The sequence below is a fragment of the Lontra canadensis genome, unplaced genomic scaffold, assembly GCF_010015895.1.
Source record: "Lontra canadensis isolate GAN:19392208 unplaced genomic scaffold, GSC_riverotter_1.0 scaffold225, whole genome shotgun sequence".
Taxonomy (NCBI): Eukaryota; Metazoa; Chordata; class Mammalia; order Carnivora; family Mustelidae; genus Lontra; species Lontra canadensis.
Window position 1 is genome coordinate 462,365 of NW_022631219.1, and position 27,829 is coordinate 490,193.

The 27,829-nt window shown below is 52.5% G+C and overlaps 2 protein-coding genes across 3 annotated transcripts in view; one reads left to right on the forward strand and one right to left on the reverse strand.

Moving 5' to 3' along the window:
• The first annotated feature begins 5 nt into the window (after positions 1-5).
• On the forward strand, positions 6-8,147 carry MRM3 (mitochondrial rRNA methyltransferase 3). Of its 2 annotated transcripts, XM_032849372.1 has the most exons (4): positions 6-352; positions 614-858; positions 3,802-3,969; positions 6,812-8,147. In XM_032849372.1, the coding sequence occupies exons 1-4, from the start codon at positions 36-38 to the stop codon at positions 7,354-7,356; spliced, it is 1,275 nt and encodes a 424-aa protein (XP_032705263.1). In that variant the 5' UTR covers positions 6-35; the 3' UTR covers positions 7,357-8,147. The 2 variants fall into 2 exon arrangements, with proteins under 2 accessions (XP_032705263.1, XP_032705264.1); XM_032849373.1 differs by lacking the exon at positions 6-352 and having other exon boundaries at positions 692-800.
• Positions 8,148-12,487: 4,340 nt separating this feature from the next.
• NXN (nucleoredoxin) overlaps positions 12,488-27,829 on the reverse strand; it is a 148,580-nt gene continuing 133,238 nt past the window's right edge. The window contains exons 6-8 of the mRNA XM_032849371.1: positions 18,764-18,943; positions 16,978-17,102; positions 12,488-14,052 (exon numbers count right to left, since the gene is read on the reverse strand). Coding sequence (XP_032705262.1) covers positions 13,870-14,052; positions 16,978-17,102; positions 18,764-18,943 — 488 coding nt within the window. The 3' untranslated portion in view covers positions 12,488-13,869. The remainder of the gene's footprint in view (positions 14,053-16,977; positions 17,103-18,763; positions 18,944-27,829) is intronic.

Consider the following 27,829-nt stretch of genomic DNA (forward strand, 5'->3'; position numbering starts at 1 on the left):
GCGTTCCCGTGACGCAACCCACGGCGCGGGGGAAGATGGCGGCCCTGGTAAAGGGCTGGAGGTGGGCCACGCGGCCGCTGCTATGGGTAGTCCAAACCTGGGACCTCGACGGGCGGCGCTGGGTCCGGGCGCTGCGGCGGAGCCCCGTGAGGGTGGTGTTTCCATCCGGACAGGTCGTGGAACGAAAGCCCACGGGTCCTGGGAAGCAGCCCCAGAGGGCTGCGGCTGAGGCCAGTCCCTACGAGCAGCGACCAAAGCAGCCGCTTCAGGTGTCCCCAACCCAGACGCCCTGCACCTGGGAAGAATCGGGGCTTCGCTATGATAAGGCTTTACCCGGGGACAGAAGGCTGAGGTGATGTGTTCCTGAGACTTGTTTTGTATTCCACTTTCTCTTCCCACCTGCCAGCGGGAACTTAACGAAAAACGTTTTTTTCCTCCCGTTGGAGGACTTCTCCCGGTATAACCCTCTGGTTTTTATTATGCTTGGAGGGCAGAATAAGTGTTTTCTTTGAAATTCGTTTATGTCTATGAAGCTCTTTATGTCTCTTAGAACGAGGTGTGTCTCCGTAACAAGGATGTTGGTAATTACCTGTATTTTTGTTTCCACCCACAGCAGTGTAATGACAATAGTTAAGTCCAGGCCATTTCGGGAGAAGCAAGGAAAGATCCTGCTGGAAGGCCGCAGGCTGATTGCAGATGCTCTCAAGGCTGGTGCTGTGCCCAAAGTTTTCTTCTTTAGCCGTCTGGAATACATAAAGGAGCTTCCCATTGATAAGCTGAAAGGTGTCAGCCTCATTAAGGTGAAATTTGAGGATATCAAGGATTGGTCCGACCTAGTAACACCACAAGGAATAATGGGTCAGTGGTTATACTATGTGTCACTAGAAATAGAGATCTGGGATTACTTATTCATAATTGTTTTAGGGCAACACATTTTCTTTGTACCAAATTCAAAATGTTTTCTTAAGACACCCAGAAAAAGGGGCACCTGGGTGGCTCAGATGGTTAAGTATCTGCCTCCAGCTCAGGTCATGATCTCCAGGTCCTGGGATCCAGCCCCACATCAGGCTCCCAGCTCAGCGGGGAATCTGCTTCTCCCTCTCCCACTCCCCCTGCTTGTGCTCGCTCTCTCTCAAATGAATGAATAAAATCTTAAAAAAAAAAAAAAGACACCCACCAAAAATACAGTTCTGAAATCTGTGGATCTTATAGTATTTTCAGTGGAAACTGCAGTCAGTTTTTCTGTCAATTGTATTATGGTTCTTTACAGTCTCTGGGAATAACCACTGTTCCTTAAACATTATATTTTTTTTGGTAATTTCTTCAACCTTTAATGTCCAACTAAAATATAAGAAAATGTTTACAAAAATATTTAGCCCTCCATTTGCACAAGACTTCTGCCAGTGTGGTGATGCCTCTCTGGCGTTGACCTCGTTATTCTAGAAGCTTACTTAGGAGTAAGCTGCAAGCTCTTACCCTGCTTGGCCCATTGAACAGGAAACCGTGTCTTTATTTGTTTGACTCTAACAAGATTCTAATAGACTGTGAGGTCTATTAGCACTTGGAAGATATTTTTTCTAAATATGGAAAAACTAAATTTTTTTTTTAAGATTTTATTTATTTATTTGACAGAGATCACAAGTGGCAGAGAGGCAGGCAGAGATCCTGATGTGGGGCTTGACCCTAGGATCCTGGGATCATGACCTGAGCCAAAGGCAGAGGCTTTAACCCTCTGAGCCCCCCAGGCCCCCCAAAACTAAATTCTTTATATCTTTTTGACATTGGAATTATACCTTAGATCTGATAATTGAATGGCAGTAAGTGGAGAATTTTCTCTTGGATAGTAAGGGGCAGTTGGGGCAGGGTCTCTCATATCATTGTGCATGTGTTTCTTTGTGGTAAAGTTCAGCTGTTAGTTGGGAGAGGATATTCTGGGGACCATCTCTTGTTCTGTAATCCAGCAAGTCATAAGGATCTGTGACCCTGCGCTTAGAAATCTCTCCTAGGGTGGGGATTTGGGACTGCTAGAGTCCTTCACTTACTGTAAGTGTTTGTGCTCTCGTTAGCTACACTTCTAATTCCTTACTTTATGCTACAGTGCAGGTATCACTCATTTTCACTATGCTTGCCACTTTGGGCCTGTGGGCTAACAGTGGCCAGCCCACCCAGGACTTCTGTAGCCCTCCTTGTCATGACTGCTTTCATTTCATGACTCTGAAAAATACACATTATTTAGATTATTCTTATGTATTATTTATATCGGGGGGCGGGGTCGGGCAAAGGGAGAAAGAGATAAAACCGCCTGTCAGACTTCCAGCACCTCTCTAAAATCCAGTGATAGAAGCAGGGCCTCTGGTAGAGAGGTCTTATCACTACAGCTGATTAGGTAGAAGTTAAAGAACTCCTGAGGCCCCTGCCCCACTATATGGTCTTAAAGCTATCTGTGGCTCCTAAGGGCAGGACCTTTAGACAGGTGCCTAATATCCTGGTGCCTTCATTGATGGCTTTAGGTGTAGGTATTTATGTGTTCTTGGTGTAAACAGATTGGACTGGCCTGTGGCGGGGTGGGGGGGGCAACAGTTTAGGAGCCTCTGATAACATTAGGAGCCCACACACACCATATATTGATTGTGTTTGCAAGAGTTTTTCATAGGAAATGTTAGGACATGTGCATAGAGATACAGGGATGTTCGCTGCAGGGTTGTTTATAATAGGGAAAAATGGAAAATAAGCTAAATGGCAGTCAGTTGGGGAAGAGCTAAATAAACCTGGGATGTTCATGTTACAAAATAGCGTGAAGCAGTTAAAATAAGGTAGCTCCGAATGGATCGATGTGGGAAGTTCTCTAAGACATCTCGTGTTAGAGAATTGAATAAACTTACAGAATAACGGTGTGAATCTTTTGTGCAAAAGAAAATAGTGCCTCTTTATGGGTAGATGTATATATACGTAGGTAGATGCATGAAACGAAACGTTCTGAAGGGATACAGCCTCTGATCCAAAATAGTTATGGGGGTGGGGGGCACCTGGGTGGCTCAGCCATTAAGGGTCTGCCTTCAGTTCAGGTCATGATCCCTGGGTTCTGGGATCAAGCTCCGCATGGGGCTCCCTGCTCAGCGGGGAGCCTGCTTCTCCCTTTCCTACTCCCCCCTGCTTGTGTTCCCTTTCTTGCTGTGTCTATGTCAAATAAATAAAATCTTTTAAAAAAAGCAAAACAGGGGCGCCTGGGTGGCTCAGTGGATTAAAGCCTCTGCTTTCGGCTCAGGTCATGATCCCAGGGTCCTGGGATCGAGCCCTGCATTGGCCTCTCTGCTCAGCAGGGAGCCTACTTCCCTTCCTCTCCCTGCCTGCCTCTCTGTCTACTTGTAATCTCTGTCAAATAAATAAATCAAATCTTTGAGGGAAAAAAAAAAAAAAAAGCAAAACAGTTATAGGGGCTGGGTATCATTGGTAGGATTGTATGTATGAAATTTTTTTTCTTAAGATTTTATTTATTTATTTGACATAGAAAGACCACAAGTAGGCAGAGAGGCAGGCAGAGAGAGTGGGGGAAGCAGGCTCCCTGCTGAACAGAGAGCCTGATGTGGGGCTCGATCCCAGGACCCTGAGATCATGACCTGAGCTGAAGGCAGAGGCTTAACCCACTGAACCATCCAGGCGCCCCTGTATGAATTTTTTTAATCAGAATGTATTCCTGTATTGCTCATGTAACTAAATATAGGAAGATGGATAAAGTAATGAAAAGCCAAATAATTTCCTTGGTCACAGCAGACAAGTGAACCACCTGTTTTGTTTCCTCAGGGATTTTTGCCAAACCTGACCATGTTAAGATGACATACCCAGAGACTCAGCTTCGCCACTTGCTGCCCTTATTGTTGATTTGTGACAATCTCCGTGACCCTGGGAACCTGGGGACGATTCTGAGATCTGCTGCTGGGGCTGGCTGCAGCAAAGTATTACTCACCAAAGGTCAGAGCACTTGTTACTGGGTGGGTTGGGTGGCCATTTGTAAGTGAGCCAGCTCTGTGGGTAGACACTCATGGATTTGAGTCTTGAATCTGCCCCTTACTAGCTTATATGTAAGCAATATTCTGAATGTCGGTTTCCTCCTCTGTAACATGGTAGATAACGGAATCTACCTGGTAAGACTGTTTGTGAAGATTGAGATGGCATGCACATGGGGCTCTCAGCACTTGGCTGAGTACTTGAGGAAATGCGGATTCTCTTTTAAAATTATTTTGACAACTGCTATATTATTAAAGAACTTAAAATCAGTCAGGGGAAGAAATAGATGCCAGTTTTAACATTTCAAGTCCTTCCTGTAATCTTGAGTTACCAAAATATTGGGTATATGAGACCTTTCTAACTCTTGACCTGCTGAATGCTATAAAAGGAATGATGCAGACGGAGTGTGATTATGAAATTGGGATGCATTTGTTTTAGCCTTGGGATGGGTCAAACACCCCCACACAAGTTAGCCTCATGACATTTCTCTCCTGTCATCAGAAATGGGATGAGTAGGGGGTGCTTGGGTTGCTCAGTCAGTTGGTTAAGCATCTGCCTTTGGCTCGGGTCATGATCCCTTGGTCCTGGGATCCAGCCCCATGTCAGGCTCCCTGCTCAGCGGGGAGTCTGCTTTCCTTCTTCTTCTACCTTCCCTCTGCTTGCCCCCCATCCTGCTCTTTTGCTCTCTCTCAAATAAATAAAAACTTAAAAAAAAAAAGAAAGAAATGAGATGAGAAGGCTTGGTTCTAAAGAGGCTTACCTAATACCTGGGACATACCTAAAAATTGCTTCTTACAACTTGTGGGGAGGGTGGGAGGGAGAGGATCATTCATTGTAAACTAGTAATGACACCCACTGCTGAGACTTGCCTCAGTGGTTCCTTTCAACCCTTCATCCCTGTCCCACGTTGTTGGAATAGGTGGAGTAGATACAGGGACACCAGCATGAAGAGCTTGGTCTGGGGTTCCATCATCAGTACCCTGCTTAGCCACCCCCAAGAGCCGGTGTGGTTTTGAAAGTGTATCTCTATATTGCAGGTGGGTGGTTTCCACATTGATGGTGGTGGTACGTAGAGAGGAGGTGGGGAAGGAGCAGGGAACACTTGGAGTAGTGCCCAGGATGGAGGGCATGAGGGCGAGGGGGGAAAATCTCCTCTTGTCCCTTACTCCCTATGGGAAAGGGGTCAGACTGGATGGCTCCTCTCGTGGGTCTTGGCCCCTCCCCTGTCCCTCCCTCACCTCCAGCTTCTTGACAGAGAGCCCACCTCCCATCTTTGGGTCCTTGCGGTGTTGGGGGAAGCCCGTTGGTGCAATGTGTGGGCAGGGTTCTGTTCTCTTTTTAAAATTTGGTTTGCCTACTTAACTCTTTCCTGAAGTTGGGTTAATTTTTGCAGTAACTTAGAATGCAGAGAGTTATGCTAATGAGTTCGGGGAGGGCGGACCCCTGGCCTGCAGTCCTGGGAAAGCGCATGTGCAAGTGGCTGGGCTTAGCAATTCTTTTTTTTTTTTTTTTTTTAATATTTTTTATTTATTTATTTGACAGATCACAAGTAGGCAGAGAGGCAGGCAGAGAGAGAGAGGAGGAAGCAGGCTCCCTGCCGAGCAGAGAGCCCAATGTGGGGCTCGATCCCAGGACTCTGGGATCATGACCTGAGCCGAAGGCAGAGGCTTTAACCCACTGAGCCACCCAGGTGCCCCACAATTCTTTTTTTTTTTTTTTTAAGATTTTTTTTTTTTTTTAAGTTTTTATTTGACAGCGATCACAAGCAGGCAGAGAGGCAGGCTGGGGGGCAGGCGGAGCAGGGTCCCTGCTGAGCAGAGATCCTGATGCGGGGCTCCATCCCAAGGTCCTGGGATCGTGACCTGAGCTGAAGGCAGAGGCTTTAACCCACTGAGCCGCCCAGTTGCCCTGGGCTTAGCAATTCTTTAAGAAGACTTCCTTTAGCCTTGTTACTGTGTTGTGAGAGGGCGTGCAGGTGTATGTAGGAGAAGGCTGTTGCCTTGGCTCTCCCTGGATTACTGTAATGGTCCCCATCAATTTTCCCCCTCTCTAGTGGCTTCGCTGCCCTAGTGCAGATTCAACATTGAAGCCAAATGGGTCTTTCTTTCTAACGCATAAACCAGATTCTGTCACTCCTTTGCTTAAAATCCTTCCACCCCATTATGTTGTCTAATGGATAAAATCCCAAACTTCCTCAGCTTGGCTACCCACCCTCCTTTAAATTGGTCCTTGCCTGCCTCCTGTCTCATCTCCCACTGCACCCCAGCCATTATCGGCCAGATCAGCTTCCTTACAAGGTTTGGGCTGTGGCGTTCTCTATCACTCCCCCCGCCTTTCTTTGACAGCTTCCTCCTGTCCTTCCGGATCCAGTCAGGGTCCTGTTCTGTGGGGTGTTTTTCCTGATCCTTCCGCTTTGTACCAGGGTTTTCTGTCACCCCGTTCATGTCATGCTGCTCTTACATCAATCACTGATACTGTAATTGTGTTCATATATTGTCCCAACACTATTGCCCACTCTGCCACTCGAGGTTGGGGACTTTAATGCTCTTTGCATCTCCTGTACAGTGTGGCCAGGTGGATGGTCCTGTTGAAGGCAGGAAAAAAGTCTGTTTCAGCGCTAGCAGGAATTCATCCTGTGGTCCCTTTGCTAGATGCTGCCATAATTAGGGAGGCAGAGGTCCCAGCTCTCAAGAAGGCTACAGTAGGACATTTTTTGCTTTTTCCTGACCCAGAATTAATCTGATTTATTTAAAAGTCCCCTTGTCTGGGAGGGTTTATAATCCTCATTGAATCCTGTCTTTTCTAGGCTGTGTGGATGCCTGGGAGCCCAAAGTGCTACGGGCAGCGATGGGTGCACACTTCCAGGTGCCCATCATCAATAATCTGGACTGGGAAACCTTGCCCAACTACCTGCCCACCAACACCCAGGTCTACGTGGCTGACAACTGTGGCCTTCATGCCCAGGCCCAGCTGTCTAATAAAGCCAGTGACCATGGCTGGGTATGTGAGCGACGACTTTCGAGGTTGCACAAGTATGAGGAGGAGGTGGAGGAGGAGGAAGACGATCTAGAACCTGGAGCCGGTAAAGCCTGGCTCCCCGAACTTGAGGTCCAGAGCTATGACTTGGACTGGACAGAGGCACCAGCAGCTGTGGTGATAGGTGGGGAGACCCACGGCTTGAGCCTGGAGTCCCTGCAGTTGGCCGAGAGCACCGGGGGCAAGCGGCTGCTGATCCCCATCGTGCCTGGTGTGGACAGCCTGAACTCCGCTATGGCTGCGAGCATCCTGCTTTTTGAAGGGAAGAGACAACTGCGTGTGAAGGCAGAACACTCGAGCAGGGACAGGAGTTAACCACTGAGAGGGAACCTGGAAGTCAGTCCTTGATTTAAGGGGTCCCCGTCCCTCCTGCATTGTTAGGAGATAGAGGCAGTAACTTGTGGCTTCCCAGGCCACATCCAGGAGGCAGGCGGTGGGCAGGGTGCTATTATATGGTTACTGGAAAAATAAGAATTTCCACGGGTCTCTGCTTATCCTCAAGAACAACAAGGGTGAGAATTCTTCCTGAGCTATCCTCCTGCTCCCTAACAAAACTTCCTCTTGAGAGAACCCAGAGATCGAGCATGACTTGTGTCCCAACTGGTGGCAGAGTGGGATTGCTTTGATAACGTTTGAGGGGAGCGGTTTTGGCAGGAACGGTCCCAGGCGGACGGCCTGGACTCACTGCTGTGGGGCCCTACTGTGATCTGGTTGGCCCAGGACCTCATGCAGATGTTCCATGCCTGTGGCCCGCATATTGTTCTTGAGCCCCTCACTGCTCTGTCAGCTTTTAGAAGGTTGGAGAACCCACAGACTTTGTGCTGTGCTGAGCCCACCAAGGCTGGGGCCTGGCCCTCTAGCTTCGCAGAGCCGTACTGCCTGGCCCACCAGCGGGCTGAATCTGGGAGGCAATGCGGGGACCTCTGCCACTGGAGTCTGTTGACATTTGTTCTCAACACCTTGGAAAAGTACTAAGAAAACAAGAGGTCACGAACAGGAAGTTCATGCCTTTCCAGCATGAAACCGGTCTCCTGCAGCTTTGTCCTGGATTATTTGTTCCTGCTGATTCTTGTTACAAAATAAAGATCAAGGAAAGAGCAACAAACCCTATGCCTTGTTCCAGTAAAAACAAAACTGTAAAAAGAAGTATACCTATCCCGTAACTCTCAGCCTATTCTGTCACATCAGGTGAAAGAAATTTGCATCCCATTCACTTTGCAGTCAGTGGCTCATATACCGTGACTTGTGAGTTCTTCCTGCATATTTGTGATGATCAGTCAGCAGAGCAGAGGGCGCGCTCTCCTTTCTTCAAAACGACCACGGGGGAAGCAGGTGGTGGCGGGAGTTTTTTGAACGATGATAGAAAATTGCTCTCTTACATTCTTTTCCATCTGAAGGCCAACATTTGTTTTTTTGCCACTTCCCCAGGAAATCAGAATAAAAAATGGGCAGTACATGACAAGCACGGGCTCAGAGACGCTGTGGGATGGTTGGTCCCCGGGCTCCTCTCATTGCCTTTGTGCGGAGCGAGCGCTGTGGGTGATTTTTGCCACAAGGTGGCAGCCGTGCTTCAAAGCCACTCCCAGCCCTGAAGGAGGGGACAGGGGTTTCCTGGATTCAAGTTGGTGGAAATGCTGGAGTCCGGTCTCTCTCCACAGAGAGCAGGCTTGTATTCTTGTGTTCAGAGGGGCAGAAGGTGGAGAAACATCCAGCGTCTGGTTCTCAGCAGAATCTGAAGCCAGGTAGACGGCAGGCCAAACACTAAGGAGGAATCAGAGGTGGGAAGTGGCTGCAGCAAGAAAAAGCAGCCCAACTCCTTCCCTGGAGTGGAATGTCTGGGAAGGCAGCTCTGGGCAAATGCTGCTGTCCCCGGACGCCTGCAACTCCCCTTGGGAACCCTCACCCTGGTTTGGAGCTTCGGGGCAGGGAGAGCTACAGAGCCCTTTCCCAGCCCCCCAGCCCCACCGGCCAGCTTGCTATGAGAATCCTGTCCTTAAGGCCCAGAGGGTGAGCAGACCTCTGGGGACAGGTTTCCACCAGTTTCACCTGGGACCTCCTACCCCTTGCCCCATGGTTGATAGGAACACCTACTGTACCCCTCCAAGCTGAGCTGCCTTTAGCTCTACTTTGGACATCTTGCCCCTTCAAGGCCCCAGCAGCAACACCTCACCGGGGGTCCTAGGACTAGTGCTGAAAGCACACTGCAGGGCCCAGATGTCCCTCTCCCCCTCCAATCCTGGGGTCCAGCCCCTCACCCCACCCTTCCCCGGGAGCAGATCTGGCTGGCTCACTTAAAACAATTTTAGGAAACACGGAGGCATCTTTAAACTCCAGGAACTTACATTCTGTCTTCCATCCGTGAACATGCAGAGGTAATGAGCTAGAAGCCAAGTGAACGGATGAGCTCTTTATTGCTGTGGGCGACTGAAAGTCTGAACAAGGTTGCCCTGTTTTATCGGTGCGGCTGAGACAGAGCAAGCTGGACCGCCCTGGCTGGACTCGGGAAGCCTCGGCCAAGGCCAACGCTCAGGGGCCTGGCGTAACCGAGTCTGAATCTGTTGGAGGTGGCACTGGTTCTCTTCCTACTACATTTGTTGTAGGGAAGCTACCTTCAGCTGAAGCTGCCTGTTTGGAGGGCCCTCCTCAACGCTGCTGCTACTTCAGAATGCAAGAAGGGAATAAGGGTTGGGGAGGGGACAGGGTTGCAGCAGGCTCTGGCCTCCCAACTTCCCTCTCACTTCTGTGATGGGAGGTATGTATGTGTGTTGGGGTGGGGGGCGGAAGTGCATACTGACTGCAGACCGGGAGGCATAGTGGCTCCTGACTCGTTGGGGACTTCCTTCCACATCCTGTGATGCCCAAAGATTTCCTTTTTAGCCCTGGGTCCCAACATCATGCCTCCTACTGAATCCTAGTTCTAGCCCATGTGGGTGACTGGCTTGTGTGAGGCACGAGCACCCAGGAATCTGGACTTGGGGCTGCCTGCCTCCTTTGGGCTACACACTGGCCGACAGGCTTCCATGAGTTGGTGTGTTATTAACAGACGTCCGACAGTCCTTCAGAACAAGTCCTACCCAACTACAGCCACACACTTCCTGGCTTGGGAAGTATTCCAAACCCCCAAGGGGCTGGAACACATCGTACCTTAAACAAAGCAGATTTTCTTCATGCTTTCACATTTGAGGCATACCCAGGACATCCTAATGTCATAGTTCCCCCACTAGACGGAAAAATCCCAGCCATAAAGTAGACCCAACATCAAATTTTCCCGCAAACTGCCCTCTGCTTCCCGGAAACTATATCCTTTGCACCATTTACTAACACTGAACAATCAAAAATGAAGTTAATAGGCAACGGCCATTTATCAACAAAGAATTCTCCCTTGGGCGACCTGCTTGGATGTAAGCCATGCAGTCAGCAAAGAGGGAGCCTGGGTGCCTGGGTGGCTCAGTGGGTTAAGCCTCTGCCTTTGGCTCAGGTCATGATCTCAGGGTCCTGGGATCAAGCCCCGCATCGGGCTGTCTGCTCAGGGAGCCTGCTCCCCTCCTCTCTGCTTGCCTCTCCGACTTCTTGTGATCTCTGTCAAATAAATAAAATCTTTAAAAAAAAAGGGAGGGTGGTTCAGGGAAGTTGAAAGATCCCAAGCTCTGGGCCTCGGGGTCAGTCTTTGGGGTCAGTCCTCTATTCACACGGCACCACCCAAAGGAGCCACAGAGGGCCACTGTGGAAGCTCCCCACCATCCACATGAGGCCATGTTCTAGTCCTATGGGGCAAGCACTGGCCTCCCCAGCCTGGCCCAGGGAGATGGCTTACAATCAGGATGTGTCTGCACCTGTGTGCAGGGGGCTGGGCCAGGTGCCTGCTCAGATCCCCCCTGGAGCTATGAGCCAAGTCTACACACACATGCACGAACACTTGGTATTCTCCCTAAGCTGACACCTGTCTGGGTCCTGCTGATCTGATCTTGGACCATGGTTCTGTCTCTAGATCACTGCAGAGCTCCGTGTGCTACCCCAGAACAAGGCAGCAGCAGGAGAAAACAGCTTTTGTGTCTTTAATTAGGCAAGAGGCAAAAACAAAGTCTGGCTGAAAATTTACCACTTGAAGCTTGGCTGATGCCAAAAGACAGTACCAGCTCCCTGTGCTTGGGTAAGCGAGAGCCACTGCATTTGAGGACACGCTTGACGATGGTGGGTGGGTCGGGGTTTGGGGGGGAAGCAGGCAACCACCTCACTCCCGGAAAGGAAGCTTCAGTCGCGCCGCGCACTACATGCACCAATTCCAAACACACTCCCTTTCTCTTAACTGGATCTTTATTGTTGAGGACAGGTTAAAAAAAAAAAAAAAGCCTCATCTCTTGTGAAAACGGGTAGAACAGGATATGGAGGTCATTGTGGCGAGCACAAGATCTGGAACCCCAGGGTGGCATCTTTCCCGCCCACCTTCCTGCCTCCAGGCACGGTTTCCCTCACAGCTGACCAAAGCCCTAGAATAGATCACAGCCGGGGTTTTAACCTGCTTCCAATTAGTGACAAGAATTAAGGTACCTTGGAGCTGCTTAGTGGGACTTGGGAAGCCACCCACATCATCTGCATCAAGAACCTTGAGGATCTCTGGCACTAATGAGACAGGGTTTTGCTGGCATCGGCGAAGTAGTCTTCCCCCAGCGTTTGCCCTCAGGGCCGCCATATATACCCAGAACTTTCTTGTCGTAAACCTTCCCACTGATCTTAACCCACATGCCGCTCTAAAAGGGGAATTCTGGTGACAAGGATCCAGTGGCCCTTACGGGCAAGTAGTTCAGTCAGCCCTGTAAGGCCCTAGAAGAATCACAGATGACCTAATTTGTCTGCTGCAGGGACTTACAGGGACCCCTCACGGGATTGGGTTCCTTCTGCACCAGAAGAGAAAAGACTTCTCTTTCCAGGCTATCATGATACAGGACACAGGCAGAAATCCAAGGAACTCCATCTTCCAAGTGAGGGGAGTTCACCTTGTCCTTGCATCCGCCACACTCCCAGAGGAGAGTTCCCAGAGAAGTCCCTAGCCCAGGCTAGAGCTGGGGTTGCCCATTCTTCACAGGGAGAGCTGCGTGGGGTTCCCTGTTTTGGCAACTGGCCTCGGGCTTCAGAGCATGTGCTCCCCTCTGGGGAGGGAATGAGCACCAGTGTCCACAAGGAGGCCTGTGATCTGGGAATCCACCCTCTGCCAGCGCTGAGCAGACCCAGGAGAGATGGCAGCTGGAGCTCCAGCAGGGATCTGCCTGTGGTCCACTAAGCCAAAGGAGCTCCTCGGCCTTAGATGACCAGTTCTTCACAATTCTCAAACACCGCTACTAAAGCCTCCAAAGCAAGTCAAGAGGATCTTGTATGTCCCCCCGCCCCTCCCCAGAGCCCAGCACCACAAGCAAAAAGATTTTTGTTACGAAGCACAGGAAGGGCCAAGTTGTTGATAATGTCCAGAGATGCCTGCTTTATTTCTCGCTAGGCGGATGCATTTCAGGCTTGTGACAAGTGACTGATTACCAGCTAACTCCGAACCTCCGAACTACGAATCAACAATCAAGTCAGCAAGGAGCAGTGCTGTCAACAGCTGACCAGCTGATGGGGGTCTGGGGGACAAGTGGAGCCAAGGGTAAGGCCTGTGATCGCATGAAAGACCCTAACGCCTGGTTAAGAGAGGCCCAAACCCTGTGAACCCCTAGGCGAAGCCCTCCACCCCAAGTGCCAAGGACACAGCTGTTAACTTCCTTCTGTGGGAGCCAAGCTACCTGAGCCTAGCCGCGTGCATCCAAGGCCCACTTTTAGTGGACACGTCCTCTGCTCCCCCTGCCACCCTAGGACACAGCTCTTTGTGCAGGTTCTTAGAAAAAAAAGCTAGGCTTCTGGTAATTTCTTGTCTCTTTTTAGTTCTGCTTTGAAAAGAGAAAAGGGATGAGGGTAACCAAAGGCGGACACAGGCACCTCGGCAGAGCTGCAGCGGCCCCAGGCCCAGAGCTGGGCCGAGTCAGAGGTCTGTGCCGGCGAGGCGGGGCTCCTCTAAGGACACAGGGCTGGGTGCCTCCCGGGAAGCTGTCCAAGAGGGGGGAATTTATTAACAAAACTCCAAGACCATAGAGGCTGTCCGTATGAGAAGGCAGAAACTTGGAGAGGTAAGATCCAGGAAGAAAGATGTAAGGAAAAAACGAGAAGCTCGTTCTTATCACGCAGCGGTAGGAGCTCAGAGGAAGCCATCACTACATGAATCACTACCAGAGCTACGCTTTTTCTCCCCGAGAAAGAACACGAGCTTCCTTTGAGATCTTGAGATCCCCTGGCCCAAGAACCGACTGCCAAGCTGGTGTTTTCCCCTCACACCAAGAGAGACGAAGTCATTTAGGAGAAAGGAGATTCTCGTCAGCAGCTCCCTTTCCCTCACTGAGCTGTGCTGGGCCCTGCGTGAGCGTGCGGACACCAGGGGTGGGACCAGAGCTCCAGTGTGCTGTCCCTCCATGTTCGTTCGGCACAAGACCACCTGGCAAATACTTCGCCGAGAGCTAGTGACTGGGAGCAGGCCGCAGTCCTGGTTCTGGCCGGGTTCTGCCAGCCCTGTGGATCCCAAGCAGAGTCTCCAGACACGGTGGGGTTCTTCTGCTGCGGAGAGGAGGTGCACCTTGGGGTGCAGGCTGAGGAGTTAATGCAGAAAACAAGGCACCACAGAGAGGTTGGACACTTGGGTTGTGTGATTCGGGACACGCTGGAAAAGTCCAAGGGTGGAAGAGAGGAGAGGGAGAAGGAAGAGGAGAAGACCCAAGTTTTTAAATAACATCTCCTGAGGCTGGAGCCCCCTTAGATGGGCTCTGGTTTGAGCTTTTCTGCTAGGAAGTCATTCACAAAGGCCTCCACAATGGCGGGGGTGATCTCTTCCACGTCCATCACGTACTTGGCCCGGGCCGACATGTCCAGAATGGTGAGCAAAGGGGCGGCCTCGGGCAGGTTGGTGTAATCGCGCAGGGAGTCAGTCATGTCATCCTGGAAGTTACCAGAGGGAGAGAAAACCAGTAAGTCTTCAAGAAAGAGGATAGAGAGTCCCCTGCGGCACCCCCCCCACCATGGTGGGGAAAGCTGCCCCTCCAGTGTCCTGAAGAGTGGGTGGCCCCCGGGAAAGATGGGCTCTCAGAGAACAGGGAGCAGCGGACTCGACCCTGCCTTGGACAATAGTCTGCATCCCGCCAGACCGCCAGACGAGTCCTCTTTCTTCCTTAGCACAGAAGCAACCTCTGCTTGCTAAAAATGCGTTGTCCTTTAATGACTTCTTTTTGCCATTATCTCTTCAATTATCTGCAGCCCCACTCTGGGTATCTGAGGCCAATCTGGACTTCCAGCTCTGGAATGATGTGAACAGAAATGGCTCACTGTCCCCATCCCACCCCTAAGGTTTAGGGGGCAGGAGCTGCACAGCCAGTTCAGAAGACCGGGTTCGTGAAGCTTATACAGGTGCCTGTAACGGACCACACATTCCCACGGACTGGACTGTCCAGGTGAATTTCCCCTATTAAGTATAAAAGCAAATCCAGAACCCCGAAGACTAGTAGAAGAATTTGTAAGGGAGCAAACATCTCAGACCACCTCTCATTTGGCAGAGAGCAGGAAACGGACTCCACACTCCCACCCCAAGGCCATCTCCCTATAAAACAGCACACACAGCCTTCTGAAGTGGAAGAAGGCCCAGGTCCCTCTGCACAGGAAGGGCTCGGGGCACTTCTGGCCTTAAATGCTGGCGAGCAGGAGGCACGAAATTTACCACTCACTGGTTTCTCAGACAAAAACCATTCCTTTTTCAAAGGGCAGATCTTTAGGAAGATGATTAGAAATGCACACACTTCCAGCAACGCCCAGTGATTCAGCATCTCTGATTGACCCCCCCACAGGCCCTCCGTGTGGGTTCATCAACCATCTCCAGGATAAGCAGAGGGGAGGCTCCTGGAAGAAGACGGTCCACAGAACTCTCACTAGGAGGTCTGGGCCAAGCTGAGCACAGTGCTGTAGCCCCTCCCCTCTCCCTTGGAGGAAACCACGGGGAGATGAATTTTAATGTCTACTAAGGCTTCAGTGGGATGACTTCTGCCCTCAGAGCACGACAAATGCCCTTAGCTCCAGGAGGAGTGGGAGACGTTCACAGTCCTGGCTCAGAGGTGCCCTCATCAGTGCCTGATGACCCAGCACCCCACGCCCAGCCCCTTCCATGCCGCCTGGCTTCTGAGCATGGAGGTCCAGGGAATGGGACTAAGAGAGCTGCAAGGTCAGGAGCCCAGGTCAAGTGCACAGCAAGGACAGGATGGCCAGGTGGGGAGCTGGACAGCAGAGGATTCTGTCAGACCCTCCCCCATCCTGGCGCAGGCATCCCGCCCTTGGGGCCTGGCCACCTGCAGGACCACATGGACAGGAGTGAGAACACTGCCTCACGGAGTCCCACTGACCTCACGCTGTCTTTTGCACAACCCACTTAATGTGTGGCCCTGATAAGTCACTTCTGTGAGCCCAGGCCTTGTCCCCTGTAAAATGCATTCAAGAACGACGCTCTCAGGGTTAGGTGTGAGCCAGCAGATGAGCCAGCAAGTGCACATGCCCGGGGGGCGCCCTCCAAGCCTCGCTCTGCTCATCTGTGAAACATAATGAAGCCGTTCCCAGTCCAGGGAGTGGGGCGGTGGGGAGGAACATGGGATGGTGCCCCTCAAGCTCGCTGCCTGGTACACAGAAGACCCAAATGCTCCTTTTCAGTCACATGCCTAATGCACTCACTGGAGCTCCCCAGCCCCACCCCTGCCCCCCGGCTCCGCTAGTCTGTTGTGCACCCATCTTTCCTCTCACAGCCGTCTGAAAGGGGTTAGAGTTTAATACATTCAGAGCAGCCTCCATTTGTGCTTTGTGTGGAGGGGGCTTGTGTCGCCCCAAGGCAGGGTCCTGTGAACCTGCTTTGTTCCCTCCACCCAGTAACAGAGCAGGGGGGAATTTAGCTGCCTGCAAGGGGCCCTGCAGGGCTGAGCAGGGGTGGCTATTGAAATGGTGATGAATGGGTGGTGGTTCGGGGGTCTGGCCATGCGGGCTCTCTCGGGAGACCCCATCAGCACGGAGTGAAATGAGTGCCGGGCTCCGACCCACTGGGGATGTAGATGGGCGAAAGAAGGCAGGGGGCTTCCGAAAGGGTGTCTGTCCATCACCAGGTTTGGGCCAGCGCTGGGGTGGGGCGGGGGGAGATGGCGGAGCATGCGTGGACGGGCCGCCTGGGGGTGGGGACCGAGTCAGAGCAGCGACAGCCATCTTACAGGGACTCCTGCGTTGCCGGGATAGAGGCTCTGGCCCCCTGCGGGAGCTGGCCCGGCTCAACACCTGGCCTTCTCGCCCTGTGAGAAGTCCTCTGCGCAGTCCGTCCCTGTTGGAGGCCCTCAAGAGACAAGGCCTGGGGCAAGAAGAGATTGGGACAGCAGCAGTGTCCAACCTCAGCACCCTCCCCGGGGGCTGGGGAAATATAGGTCTGAGTTGTGGGTGTTGCCGGCCATGGGAAGCGCCCACTCTGCAGGCCAGGGCCCAGAGACTGGCCACGCAGACGCTTTGTAAAGCATCCCGGGCCTGGTTTGGACCCAGCCAGGAGGGAGGGAGTGCTGCTGACCATCTTTGTGGCTGCCACTCTTCCTAGCAGCCTGGGGAGCAGCCCTTTCCCGGGAGGGCACCCCTGCGGCTCCCGAGGCTGCCGAGTGGCAAACGAGGGAAGAAGGTACAGGAGCCACAGGAAATGGTTTTCCATATGGGATGACACACTTTTTCATGCCACATCTGTCTGTGGGTTCTTCACCCCAGATCCTGGGGTTCCTTCTAATATCCCCTAGAGCTGCATCATGCACTTCCCAAAAGTTGGTCTGCTGAGCAGCCCGTGGGCCAGACCCCAGCAGCACTCACCTCCCCCGCCACAAAGAACAGAAGTGGGGCCTCCTCCTCTTTGGCTTTGTACTTGGCAATGATCTTCTCGGCTATTGGCTGGATCAGCTGCTTGGCTGCCTCAGACTCCCCATCATCCTCAGAATCTGTGATGGGGAGAGAGAGACAAGAGAAGCACTGGTTTGTGGAAGAGATGGAGTGGCGCCCCCTGAGGGAGCTGGGTCCAGGGCCTGAAATGCCCATTTGGGAAGCCCCTGCACGGAAGCAACATTTCCCCTGGGACACAGGCCTTGCCTCCAGGGTACATGGGGCCAGGGGGGTAGGGGCCGTCTGTGGCGCATGCGTACCACTGCACTGCGCTCCCGCAGGAACAACTTACTGACACCCTAGACAACGCTATTCTTTCCACCGAATTCATCACAAACTGGCCTTGGAAGCTGAGCTTTCCCGAAGCCACGACCTGAGGTCCTTGTAGTTTTTCTCTCAATCACAGAACCACAGAATGACCTCAGATCTAACCTCCTACTGAAGATGGCAGAAGGGGTGAGGAGGGGGTCAGGACTACAGTCCAGTCTGCAGCTTTGTGGCAATGGGGAGGCACTGGGACTCCTGGAAAGCCAACTTCATGGCTGGCTGGACTCATCAGGGAGAGGATGGACTGCCTTCCCTGGATGCCCCAGAGTCCCTGTTAGTCATCTCTTGCCTCCAATGAAAGAACAGCGGGGGAGCAACTCCGGGGGGCCCTGGGGCTCACTTCCGCAGGACCTTGTAACCCACAACAAGACAACTCCCCGAGCGGCAAAGCAGGGAAGGGGAAGAAGGCAGCAGGATTTTCACCTAGGAATGCCACACGGCCCCAGGGGCCCGCAGCGTGCAGACGTGGCAGGAACTATTCCTGACCCACATCCAACCCACTCTGTGATGCTGGGAAATCACTTTGCCTCTCTGGGACTTCCTAACCAACATCTAGAGAGGGCCTGTGAGATGCAACTGTCCCTCAGTTCAGAACGATTCCCTAGAGGCCCTGCAATGTGGGTATGTGAACCAGCAGCAGGCAGCAAAGCCCTGAGGACAAGGATTCCCCAAGACCATCCTTCCCCAGGAGACCTCTTTTCTCCAAGCACAGCGACCAGCCTGCAAGCTGGTTTGCAGGCTTCCACACCAGACTTCCAGAGCACCACCCCTACCCACCCCATCAACTAAATGGGTTTCGCAGCATCTCAGCTGTGGATCCTAGGACTCCAAATTATTTTGAGTTGGAGCTGAGTAACATGTCCCAAGGCAGAAGGTGAGGTGGCGCCTGGCCAGCAGTCACTCCTTTGCAAAAGGAACAGGGGTCACCCCACAGGTCTACAGGGAGCCTGGAGTGAATGTTCTGGTGTCTTCCTGCCCCGCAGAACAGCCCCCCACTGAACAGAGAGTGGGGAGACTGAGAGGGACACCTGGCCTGAGATGCGGCCCTGTGGCTGGGGTGGGGGTGGGGCTTTCACCCAAGGGGGCCCAGCCTGCAGCTGCCGCAGCCGGCTTCCTTCCAACAATGGGTCTGGTCGTGGGGGCCGGGCTCCAGCCTGACCTATTCTTCCCAGCCGGCAGTCTAGGAAGAAAAGCACAGAGCCAGCTCCCAGAACCCCTCCTGCGGGGGCAGAGCCATGAATAAATCATTGGGGTCAAAAGCAAGGCTGCTGGGAGAGACAAAGGCCCAGGCTTGGCATTGTTCCTGACAGAAAGAAGCTGCAGGGACAGACACCCCCCAAATGTGAGATCCTTTGAGTCCGGCCCACCCTGGGACTCCTACCAGGATTCCTACCTACGAACAGGACAAGACAGGGGCCCTCGTTGAGCTGTACAGCATTGGAGTCGGAGAGCTCCAGCACGGGCTTGGGGTGCCACGGGAACTCCCTGCAGTCCTCATCATTCAGCACCTCCACTCGCCCCTGCCGTGTGATCACCTCCCCCTGGGGGTCCAGCACGATGAGGGTGGGGATGCCTGCAAGGGAGAGAGAGCTCAGTTGAGAGTCCAGAAGTGCTGGGACGGGTTCCAGGCTCAGTCACTGAATAGCCACAGGACTCCCTTGCGACTTGCCCGAGGAAGCCGGCAACTCCATTCCCCTCTCCTGGCCTCATGGTCTCAGTGTCCCCCACTACAGTGTGGGAAATGGACAACACTTCCCTCCTTCTCTCACTTTGTAAAGATCGACAAGGTAGGGCATTGAAAGAACTTAGCACCGGGTCTTGGCATATGGAAACACGCAATAAATCCTCAGGAGATCCCAAAGAAGGCACTCCTGCCACCTGCAGGGGACCGAAAACCCAAGCAAAGGGTGTGAAAACACAGGCCCACGCGGTGTACTTGCCAGCCTGCCTGTGAGGGCGGGGGAGCCTGGGGCAGGGGCTGCACACAACAGGGGACAGCTGGCAGCTGGAGAGCCCGCAACCCCACCCCCATCTCCAGCCCTGCTGCCTGGAGAAAGAGGGTTCTGGGCTGGAGTAAGACATGAGACACAAGACTCCCAGCAAACCACACACATTCCCAACCATCAAGCCTCAAGTGAGAAACCAGAGAAAACCCCATCCTGGTTATGGTCACATTTGGGATTTCTACCTCCTGGCTCTTTGTACCCCACTGCCCACTGCCTCTCCTCCATCCAGGGTACCCCCTACCAACCACAGCCCACAGCCACAGCTCTGTCCTCTTAGAGACACTTGTGTCTCCACTGACAGCAGCTCCCTTCCCCCACCCCCGCCCCACCCCCCAACCAGCCACCTCTCCTCTGGAGCTGACCAGAGCTTTAATTTTATCTGGGCCAGTGACAGCCATAGCAATTTAATATTTATAGATTCTGAAGTATTCAGTGAGTAATTTGCTCTGCTGACATTTTACTTCTCTGTGGGGGGAAGAAGGGGCAACAGCCGTCGAGGGACCAGGAATATGGCCCCAGTGTTTTGTAACCTGGTGCGGCTGTTGGCTCAGCAGGGAGGCAGTGGTGCGCCTGACTTCAAAAGGACGTAAACAAGTCCATTATGTTCACACCTATTAGAAGAAGTGGCTTGGCGTGTCGGAGAACCGGTCCACAGAGAAATGGAGAACTGCCATTCCCACTGTATCACGTATAGACGCACGCAGCCGGGGCTCCTGGGGGCTTCTGGGACATCCTCAGGACTGGCCAGGACTCCTGAGTTGTGTCACACAGAGCACACAAGAGATCTGGGGTGCTTCCAGTTCCATCCTGACAGCTGCAGCTCAGCCTCCAAAATCTGGGCTCCCCATCCCTGAGGATGGGTGGACACCGACACTGCGACAGGCCATCCGGCTGTTGGCAAATGCCTCCCGTAGCCATACCCCATCTCAAATAGGCTTTGGTAAAGTTCTTGGCAATTACAAGTGCTAGGTTGAACCGGGGCCTGCCTCCTACTATGATTAGACAGAGCAGCTGGCCTGTTTGTAGCCCAGATGTGGGATGCTGAGCTGGTCTGTGGAGAACACACAGGCAGAGGACAGAGAAGCGAAGAAAAGTAAAACCTGAAGGCAAAGAAATCCACTTCCTGGTTTGGTGCCTCAGTTTCTCCAAGGGACTCCTAGTTTCTAAGGGGCCTTCTCCGTTACCATGACTATAGACTCTGAAGTCCTTGCTGTTGGGGTCCAGCAGGACAAGGACATGGGAGCCCCAGCTTGGCTGCTGAGGCATCCTCAGCTGATTCCACCAAGGAACAGCACCGGTCCGGGCCTTGGCTCTCCCCAGCCCTTAGGTCACCCACCTAGGTCATCGGGCCACAAGTGACCACACTGAGACAGGAGCCCTGGTCTGCCTATTGTTTTGCTACCTGGCCACTGAGGGTGGGGGCGCTCTCGAGTAGGCAAGGGACCCCCACCCCAGCATCCACAACTTTCTCCACTTCTTCCTCAAGGCTACAGAGGGAGGCTGGGGCTGCCATCCCCTCTTCCCTCTCCTCACTGCAGCAAGCCATCCCCACTCCCCTCGCTTGAAGCAGGTTCCCCCAGGCAGAGACTTCTAAGGAGAAAATAGGGCAAAGCCTCTAATGGGAAACTGAAAGGGAATGGAAAATTTCTAATCGATGCCTCTGTACGAAATAACTTCCACGCCAGCGAGGGGCTTCTCTGAAGGGAATGCAGAGGGAGCACCTCATCTCTGCTGGAGCTCGTCGGCTCCCGTCTGGGTTGGCCGGGATGGCTGAAGGAAAGCACAGGGAGAATTCTAAGGAAGATCCAGGCCACCCACTTAAACTTCCTGGAGCCTCATTTCCACAGCTGTCACAGGGGGTGGAGACCATCTCCTCCTCTCTTGCTGGGTGTTGTGAGGAGCGAACAAGAGTATAAGTGTAAAACGCTGAGAGCAGAGAAATGAGTATAATCCATCAGCGCTAGCTCTTCTTATAAAGTGGTTCCTTCTTGCTAGTTTTGGTTGTCCCTGGGTTGATTATTTGGCCCCTGGGAAGGCAGAGGTAAGGAAGACTGGTGCCATAGCCTAGTGAGATCAACAGCAATCTCCGGGCTAGCTGGAGGAAGTTAGCTGAACAAACAGAATGCAGAGACAATGTCAACGACGTCGCGAGGACTCCGGGAACTCTGTGACGTCTACCACGCATGGGGCTGGTGTCCATTTACTTGCACCATCCCAAGCTTAACGCTGGGCAGAGGAAGAACATACCACGCCCCGGCTTCTAGAGAGAGCTTCTGCCTCAAGCCCTCGGCCCTGGGCAGCCGGGCTGGCCCACAAGCAGTGCTTACACGTCCCCTCCACAGTCTCCCTCAAAACCCGCAAAGAAAGAGCAAGGCCTCAAAGCCTGCTCCAAATGGTTTCCTCCTGGGAGGAAGCTATCTGTGAGTCTTTAAAACAATCTCAAAGCCATGTGTCCTGAGCCTGTCCTACATTGAGTTTGGCTGCTTTTCTACTGCAGGGGGAAGAGAAGCTTTTGAAGGAGGTGGCGGTGGTAGGGGCCTGGGACTGGGGAGCTCAGTCATATGGCACTCTGGGCAGCGGGACAGGAGCTGGGCAGGCTGTCACCCCGAGAGCTTTCTTTCTCTGCTTCTAGATGGCGATAGGATCTGAGGGGGCTGGGAGTCGTCACGCAAAGACTGCTGGGAGCTGGAAGAGAGAAATGGAGGAAAGGCAGCCCCTCGGCAGGAAGAGCAGGTGAGGGCGCATGGCTGGGCAACACTCGTGATCCCATGGTGGGGACTACAGCAAGGAGGAAACAGTTTGTAAAATACAGTTAAATAGAAAGTAGCAAATATCCAGCACCATGTGTGCGATTACAGCTCTGGGTAAGTACGTATGCGTGCGGACAGAGACCAAAAGGAACTAAGAACAGGAAAAACAAGTGTGTAGCAAGGCAGGAATGTGGATGAGAGGGATAGAGATCTAAGTTTTCTTAACCGGTGTTGTGATAAATGTGTATTAGCTTAAAATAAAAACCAAAGGGCGCCTGGGTGGCTCAGTGGGTTAAGCCGCTGCCTTCGGCTCAGGTCATGATCTCAGGGTCCTGGGATCGAGTCCCACGTCGGGCTCTCTGCTCAGCAGGGAACCTGCTTCCCTCTCTCTCTCTCTGCCTGCCTCCCCATCTACTTGTGAGCTCTCTCTGTCAAATAAATAAATAAAATCTTTAAAAAAAAAAAATAAAAACCAAAGAAGAACTGGAGGGCAGTCAGGCAAGGATGACATAAACAGACCACGCCTGGGCCACATGGCTTGCCAGTTTCCTTCAGCAGCTCTGTCTGCACTCCCCGCTGACTTCCCCAAACCAGCCCCTGCCTGGAGAGCCCAGGGAGGGAGAGGGCAGCTGATCTGGGTGGTGAAACTCGGGAGAATCGCAAGGCAGGGTGCAGGGATGGCTCTGGCCAACTTGAACTTGGCCTCTAAGCCCGCAAGCCACTGGGGCCGCGTGTCTGTGATGGGAGGCACAAAGACATTTATGGTCCCATTCTTCTAAGAAAGAGAAACCAGACCCAACGGAGTGTCCATCAACAGTGGAAAGGCTATGTGAACTGCAGTCCCTCCCATGGTGAAACCCTTTTTGGCAATGCAGAGAAATTAACCAGGTATCAGTAGCAACAAGAAGTCTTGAACACAGAACGTTTAGTGAGAAAAGCAAGTTACAGACTGGTATTACAACATGTCAGCACTTAAGTTTGCTTCTAAAAAACACACCTGGCACGGCTATTTATTATTCATGGATTCGTACATAGGCAGTAAAAATATGAAAACCAATTACGAAAATACACATGAAACGTATGGTAGCATTTCCCCTGGGGAGGGAGCCCAGCACTGCGGGGCGGCACGGGAGGCTCCCCTTTGTCTGTGTTCACACACCCATTTGTTTAGATTTTCAACACCTGAAGCAAAACGGTCACTTCTAGGTGGTGGCCACATGGGTGCTTATTCTTACTCTTTGTCCTTCCTTTTTATTTTTTATGTTCTCCAAAGTAAACGAGACACCCAGAACGGGACACTGAGGCAGTGCCCAGCCCGCCCCGGCCCAGGGCTCCGGGGCCAGCCCTCCAAACACTGAGATAGGGCTATGAAACACACTGGCACTGGCCCCTCCTCACCCTCCACTGAAAAAAACACTGATAAAACACTGGAAAAACACGATCTCCAGATGGGTTGTTTCTGCACAAAATCAATAGGTTCTGCCTCAAATTCATTTTTTGATGGGGGCGGGAAAGAGGGCCAAGTTTGGGAAAGAGGGAGGAGGATGGCAGAATCAAGAGGAAGGCGGGAAAGGGAAGAGGAAGAGGAGGGAAAGGGGGCGACAGAGAAGCCAGAGAAGGCGATCCTGCTGCCCAGGGTCCTCCCACTGCCGCCCCTGCCCCCCCTCCCCCTCTACCCCCCCAAGGCTGGAAGTACCATCCCACTCCAGGGCTGTTCTCCTGGAGGTGGGACCTGCATCTGTCCCTCTGTCCCCTACACAGCCCTTAGGCTGTCTGCCCTCCCTAAAGGTCGGGGCCAGCAGAGGGGAGAGGAGGAACAAAACGCTAGGGCCCCCAACCCAGGAGAGAAGGGGCACTAAGCCTCCTTGCAAAGAATACAGTGTTCTCTGACAGCCAGGATTAGGCAATTGCTAATGGGATTTGCCTTTTGCCAAGTATGTCTAAACCCTTTTCTTAGAAAGGCATTTTTAAACAGCTCATAGGGCTGCAAACTTCCCAGGCTGCATGAAGCTGGGGCAGTAGGGAGACCTGGGACTGAGTAAAAGGGCCACTCCCGTGGGACAAAGAAACGCCAGGGCCTCGGTGAGCCCAGGTGTCCTGGTGAAGCTGCTGGTTAACAGTGCCTGGGCTCAGTCCAGAGCGCCAGAGGGAGCAGGGACCTGTCGCCAGCAGCGGCAGCAGCAGCAGCAGTGGCAAGAACGGGATTTTCGGCTTGGGCAGGGCAGATGCAAGTTCATCAAGGCCAGTCACAGGTCTGGTAAAGTCTTCAAGATCTGTACACTGCCACGGCCAGCTGCACAGGTAGCTCAACAAGGCATCTTATGCAAATGTGTCCTTTGGGATGCTGGGTGGTGCTCGGAACCCAGCCAAGGTCTGGGTCCAGCTTCCAGGATGATCGTTTTCATTGGAGCTCGCTGGGATCACACAGGGAAGCTCTGTGCTCATGTGCCTCAATACACAAAGTGACCATCAGATCAGGGTTCCTGGTCCCTGTAAGGCACGGGCCAGGTGGAGGTGGCTCGGTTGGGGGTTGGGCAGGGGAACGTCCCGGGCGCTGATCTTCATCGGACGGCTTCAGGAGTAGACACAGACCCCAGGACACAGAGAGAGTCAGTCAGGAAGCGTGAGCTCTCCCAGACAGCCCTGCAGGATTTGCTAAAGACCGGATCCTCAAAACGGTAAGAACCCTCTACTGACCCCGTGTACGTGTGGACTGTGTGTACATGGTGATATTTTAATATAGTAAGAAACACACAATTGGTCTTTATTCCCAGTTCCTGACACTGAGCTCCCCAAACCCTTGTAATTTCCTGGGAGGAAGGGGTGAGAGGGACCTCCTGTTATAATACTTGGTCTTACAACATTTGATCTCAGATCCTGACACAAGAGCTTCTAAGACCCTTGGAATCTGGCATGATGGTGTCTTTGCATGTTAGTGAGGTGACCAGTGGCTGCGGACCTCTAAAAAGCTTCAGAAGGTGGAGTTTGGTGGCCAGAAAGGCCTGAATGGAAAGTTGGAACTTCCAGCCGGGCCCCCTGACCTCTGCCCCCGGGGGAAGGGAGAGGAGGACTAGAGGCTGAGCTAATCCACCATGGGCAGGGATTGAATCAATCCTATCTTTGTAATGGAATCTCCATAAAGATCCCTAACTGGTGGGGGCAGAGAGCTTTGGGTTGGGTTGGTGAGCGCGTGGAGGTGCTGGGAGGGTGGTGTGCCCAGAGGACGTGGGGGCTCTGTGCCCCTTCCCATACACCCTAGGCATCAGGTCCCTCTGGCTCTTTCTGGCTTGTAGCCTTTACAATAAACATGAGAATAAATCAACTGCTTTCCTGAGTTCTATGGGCCATTCTAGCAAAGTACCAAACCCAAGGAGGGGGTCATGGGCACCCCTGATTTATGGCTGGTTGGTCAGAAGCATGGGAGGCCTAGACTTATGATTAATGTCTAAAGTGTGGGGGTTCTGGTAGGACTGAGCGCTAGATCTGTGGGATCAGACACTAAGCCCAAGTAGATGGTGCCAGAATTTAGCTGACTTTTAGGACACCCAGGCGGTGTCAGAGAATCCAGGAGGTGAGTGTGGAGGGAAAACCCCACACACATTTGGTATCAGAGGTGTTGTAGGGGCGCCTGGGTGGCTTAGCTGGTTAAGTGTCTTGCCTTCAGCTCAGGTCATGATCTCAGGGTCCTGGGATGGAGCCCTGTGTCAGGCTCTCTGCTCAGCAGGAAGCCTGCTTCTCTCTCTGCCTTCTCTCTCTCTCTCTTTCTCAAATAAATAAATATTAAAAAAAGAAAAAAGAAGGAAAAAAAAGTGCTGTGAGTAGGGGCACCTGGCTGGCTCAGTTGGTGGAGGGTGCAACTCTTTTTTTTTTTTTTTTTTTAAAGATTTTATTTATTTGCCAGAGAGAGAGCGAGCAAGCGAGTACACACAATCTGGTAGAGAGGCAGGCAGAGGCAGCAAGAAAAGCAGGTTCCCTGCCGAGCAAGGAGCCCGATGTGGGACTCAATCCCAGGACCCTGGAATCGTGACCTGAGCCGAAGGCAGCGGCTTAACCCACTGAGCCACCCAGGCGTCCCGGGTGCAACTCTTTTTAAATAAAAATTTTTTATTTTATTTATTAGAGGGAGAGAGAGTGAGACAGAGAACGAGTAAGCAGAGGGAGAGAGAGACCTGCAAGCAGACCGTACTGAAGGCAGAGCCTGATGTGGGGCTTGATCTCATATCCCTGAGATCACGACCTGAGCTGAAATCAAGAGTCGATGCTTAACCAACTGAGCCACTCAGGTGCCCCGCGTGCAACTCTTGATCTCAGGGTTGTGAGTCTGAGGCCCACGTTAGGGGGAGAGATTACTTAAAAAGTAAAAAGAGCCCAGAATATACAGTCATACATATAAACACATCTGTTGAATGACTTCGGAATTGTAACCAGAGAGTCAAACAAAGCTCAGAAAATACTCAGGATTCAATCAAAAATAGTTTTCAGAGTTCCATGATGCTATCATGAGTAGAGAAGAATCGACAATTCCATCAAGGTCATAGGTATCAGAGCTGGACTGGAGGCAGTTAAATATCCTCAGACACAAACAAGCAAAATCCAACCAAGAGATGGTGCACCTGGCAAAGAGATCCCTGCTTCCAAGACTCAAGAAATGATACCACACCACGTACGTGAACTACAAGGGCTCCAAAGGCAAAATCCATCCTAGGTGGAGGGCAAGGAGCCCGGATGCTGGACCCACGCAACCTCAGCGAGTCGGGAAGAGACTTCCTGCGGCTTGGGTGCCAGGCCCAGGGAACCTCACTACACCTCCTGCTTCCCTTGGCCACCTCCCCCGGCTGGAGCACACAGGAGATGCCCAAGAAATGATTCCTGAAGCAAAGCCTGAGTGAACGAGAAAGAGAGGAAGGAGGATAGGAAGGAAAAGAACTCCTGGCTTGGAACTTACACGTCCCCACTCCTTGTCCTAAAGAAGCAGCCAAGCTACAAGAAAGGAGTCAGCCCTTGCAGCTACACATGGGAACGGGACAAGTGGCAAGGGATCACATGAGCATGGGAGGCCGCAAGAGGAAGGTCTGCGCTGGGGGGAAGGCACTGGGGCAGGCCAGGAGAGATGGCAGGGCTGGGGGGTGGGGGGAAGGGTGTACACGGGGGAGCAGTAAGAAATGGGGCTGTAAAGGTATTTGAGACCAGACTCCAGAGAGTCTTGGAAGCCAGACCACAGCCATGAGGGCTTGCTTCTAGGCAGGGGATGAATCCCATTAGTGGAGCCAATCTTCTGGAAGGTTCCCAGGGTTATGTTGGTGCATCCAACATGCTGGGATGAAGCAGGAAAACCTGGTGTGGAGGAATGCTGGCGTTCCAGGTGTATTAGGGCACCAAGCCTCTGTGAAGGAGATGCAGGAGAAACCCAATAAACAGAGGGGCAGGAAATAGGAGATGGGTGATACGGAAGGAGAGGGGAAAGGGGAAAGGATTTTAGGGGTAGCCCCAAGCGTCTGAAAACAAAAGCAAATGAAGCGAGAGGAGAATAGGGAGGTCAGTGGATTGTCAACATCCCCAGTCATTCCTGCGAGACCTCAGCCCATGTTAGGCTTGATCTAGAACTACGGGACAACTGGGAAATGCCAGATTTCTACCTCAAGGCCCATCTCCCTCCCAGTGCCAGACTGCTGAATCCACACCACCAGCTGAGTGTCTAATGGG

Excerpts from the sequence above, each read along its gene's own strand:
- MRM3 (XM_032849372.1), top strand. The coding sequence starts at position 36 with ATGGCGGCCCTGGTAAAGGGCTGGAGGTGGGCCACGCGGCCGCTGCTA. Across the intron at positions 353-613 it reads CCCGGGGACAGAAGGCTGAG|CAGTGTAATGACAATAGTTA; the intron begins GTGATGTGTTCC and ends TTCCACCCACAG. Across the intron at positions 3,970-6,811 it reads CAAAGTATTACTCACCAAAG|GCTGTGTGGATGCCTGGGAG; the intron begins GTCAGAGCACTT and ends TGTCTTTTCTAG.